The sequence below is a fragment of the Pinus tabuliformis genome, chromosome 4_2 (genome assembly GCF_031772625.1).
Source record: "Pinus tabuliformis cultivar Carrire ecotype Pingquan chromosome 4_2, CPIR1, whole genome shotgun sequence".
In the NCBI taxonomy this organism is placed as follows: Eukaryota; Viridiplantae; Streptophyta; class Pinopsida; order Pinales; family Pinaceae; genus Pinus; species Pinus tabuliformis.
Genome location: NC_142304.1, coordinates 720,058,067 through 720,061,156, shown reverse-complemented (window position 1 = coordinate 720,061,156; position 3,090 = coordinate 720,058,067). Strand labels below are relative to the sequence as shown.

Here is a 3,090-nt window from a genome sequence, read left to right as displayed (position 1 = left end):
GGGCAAGTCTGCATATTTAGTACAACCTAATAACATCATAATGTTATTCTGTATTTTTATATGGTTATTAAACCGTATTTTAAGTGTAAAGCGGTAATGACTTAAATTTAGCATTTTTATTTTTAATCTGGATTTTGTATTTTTATAGAGCTGTTAGACTAAAATAATAAATAGAAATTTGTAAAACTTGTTTTTACTAAATTGTTTATATATAAATTACATTATTTTGTTTTTAATAATTTGTTTAAAATTTGGTGAAAAATAATTCTAGTCAAGTTAACTGATTTTCCAGTAATCAAACACATTTAAATAGTAATTTTTAGAATTTTTAATTTATGAAATTAATATTGTCCGCATGGGGTAGCTCAAGTGGCAATGGCCGTGGAAATGAAGTCTCATAGAACCGGAGATCTTGGGTTCGATTCTTGTGCTACCCTCCCTGGAAATGGGGTGAATAACGGACATGTAAAAACTCGAAAATGAGAAGGTCCCACCTAACCTTACAAAAAAAAAAAAATTTATGAAATTAATATTATTATTATTATTACTTTTAAATGATATGATTTAGGTAAAAAATTCTTAGTCTAACCAGACTGTTTTTTGTCTTGAAAATCCTGGAAATTCTGATTATTTTTTGATAAAATTTTGTAGAAATTTTTCTAAATTAAAATTAAAATTATTAAACTTCAATATTTTAGATGCTCTAGAAATTTTTGATAGTGCTAATCTATTTCCAGCATAAAAACATGATTCAAACATTTTTTTAATTTTTTTTAATCTAAATTCCAACTACTTTTTAGCACCCTAGCAATTCCTCCACCTCCATTAAAAAACCCACGAAAACGACGGAGCGATTTTCCTGGGATTAACCCCCATCTACCTGAGACTGACCTTGTGTCAAATTGATATCAGCTGAGAAGTGCCCAGTGGATGAAACATGTCGCCGTGTCGGCTCTTAATGATAATTCATGAAAAAAAAGGGAAATTTCAACACACATACGGAATCGGTGATGAGAATTTCTTCACCGCCGCACATTTAGTCTGAGCAGTGAATTTAATTTAAAAGTTTCTCTAGGTCACTGTGATACCGACACACACTTACTTTGAGCAATGAATTTAATTTAAAAGTCGGGCAAGGTCCCTACAGTACGGACGTGTAGATTCAATGTAATAAAAAAATCCGGATGGAGAAATACGCAAATCCACAAACTTCTGTTACAACCAAGACATTAAAATATTTATTGGGATTTACGCAAGTCCACGAGTTACAGTACATCATTGACGGGGCGACTCAGCCTGGTCCAACTTCCCGGGAAAGGCATGAGCGGCGCCTGTTGCGAAGTGTCGGAGGAGTGTCAGGTCTGAATCAGGAATGTGGTCAGTTTCAAATAGTAGTTTTGCCAAAGAAATTTTATTTACTGGTAACTTGTGCGGTAGGAGAACGTGATTCGGACTCTGAGGTAGTTTTACGTAGGGCCTACGAATACGCATACATCGGAGGTTGTTAACCGAAGCCTAAGTTATAATTCTTTAATCTATCTAATTATTACATCCCCCTGCGGCTACCTATATATTGTAGGCAAGAGTGGGGTGCCTTGGGTGGTGTGTAGTTGGAAAATCTGATATACCAACAACATATTCTGCAACTATCGAGCACCCGAGATGTGCATATAAGCGAGGCAGCAGGCTCTAATGTGTGGCACTTGATTTATTGCAGTATTATCTCTTATCTATATTGCGTTTTGCAGAGATGGCTGGTTTTTCCCAAGTTTGTTATAATAAGCGAGGGAGAGATGAGTATTGGAATGGCGGCTTGGATTTCCCAGATGCCAAGCGAATCAACAGCGGAGCTTTGATGCATGACAGTGATCTCATGGCCTTGCTTGAAAAGATTGATAATATGGATGATAATAATAATAGTCCAGAAGCTGTGAATCTGGTTGAGGAGGAAACGCTGAATGGAGTTATAAAATCTCTGGAAGATGAAATCGGGATGAAGGGGCAAGGAACGGTTGAGGTTGAGGTTGTTGATGTTGATGAACTGTGCAGTACTGAGATGGGTTCAATTAAACAAGGCGAATTAACAGATGGGAATTCTGAAGCAACCTCTGTTTCTGATATTGGAGACTTGCATTCAGAAGCTGGGAATTTAACGTATTATGACGATGTTCGTGCAGAGCTCGGTTTCTTCGTGGACCATACTGCTGATGAACTTGGAATCATCATGAGCCATATTGATGGAGATTCGGTGGACAATATTATGTATTCAGATGCTGTGCATGGCTATGTTGAGACTTCTGAGATTTTCTATGGGTCTCTGTGGGAGGATGACATTTGGCTTTTGAATGAACATCCAGTCGTTCAAAATGTGTGTGAACAGCCACAGCAAGAAGTTGGATTGGTAGTCAGTGGAGGAGCTGAGTCTGATGAAGTTGGGAACGATATCAGACCAATCCCATCACCGGAGCGCCAATGAGGAAAAAAGTGTAAATTAGTTATTGAGATGAACATTTGTCTGGTATTCAAAGTAGAAAGTGTTCTCAGAACCGAGAATGTAGCTGTACACCTGACCTGTTTTTTGGTTTTTTATACGAGCTGTTGTAACTCTGAAGCAGTCTGTAACAAAATTTTATCTTTAAAGACGAAGGCCGATGGGCCTCGATTTTCAAAGCACTTTCTCGCAGTTTTCTACACATTTGTCAAAATGTTATCCGTGAAATATTGAATGTGTGCTCTGCGCTCTGTTGGTCGAACGACTTACTTTCACACGAAATAGAGTCGATTTTTCAATGTTTGATACTTGTTCTAAATTAATGAAGTGCCTTTGATAGCAATCTGTTAGAAATCTATTAACCTGTTTTGTGCAACTACGAACGTTTTAAAGACTGTTATGTCGCATAAACTTAGTGTTAATTAGATCCCCCAATTGGAATGCCATAGTGAAAAGATCTGGGGTATCATTATCGAAAAATGCAGGATTCATTAGTATCATTCAGTCATTTACATTAAAGTTGGGAAATAAAGTTTCATAAAAACAGAAGTTTTGGGTTCAAATCTTGTACTATTCTTAAAGTTGGACATGGCGAAGAT

General features: G+C 36.6%; 1 protein-coding gene across 1 annotated transcript; it reads left to right on the top strand.

Moving 5' to 3' along the window:
* The first annotated feature begins 1,560 nt into the window (after positions 1-1,560).
* LOC149171572 (uncharacterized) lies at positions 1,561-2,673 on the top strand. The gene has a single exon (XM_089427509.1). It carries the CDS (start codon positions 1,751-1,753, stop codon positions 2,474-2,476), a length of 726 nt encoding a protein of 241 aa, XP_089283635.1. The 5' UTR covers positions 1,561-1,750; the 3' UTR covers positions 2,477-2,673.
* The last annotated feature ends 417 nt before the right edge of the window (positions 2,674-3,090 follow it).

What these genes read in the sequence shown, in the direction of transcription:
- LOC149171572 (XM_089427509.1), top strand. Translation starts at nt 1,751, where the DNA reads ATGGCTGGTTTTTCCCAAGTTTGTTATAATAAGCGAGGGAGAGATGAG.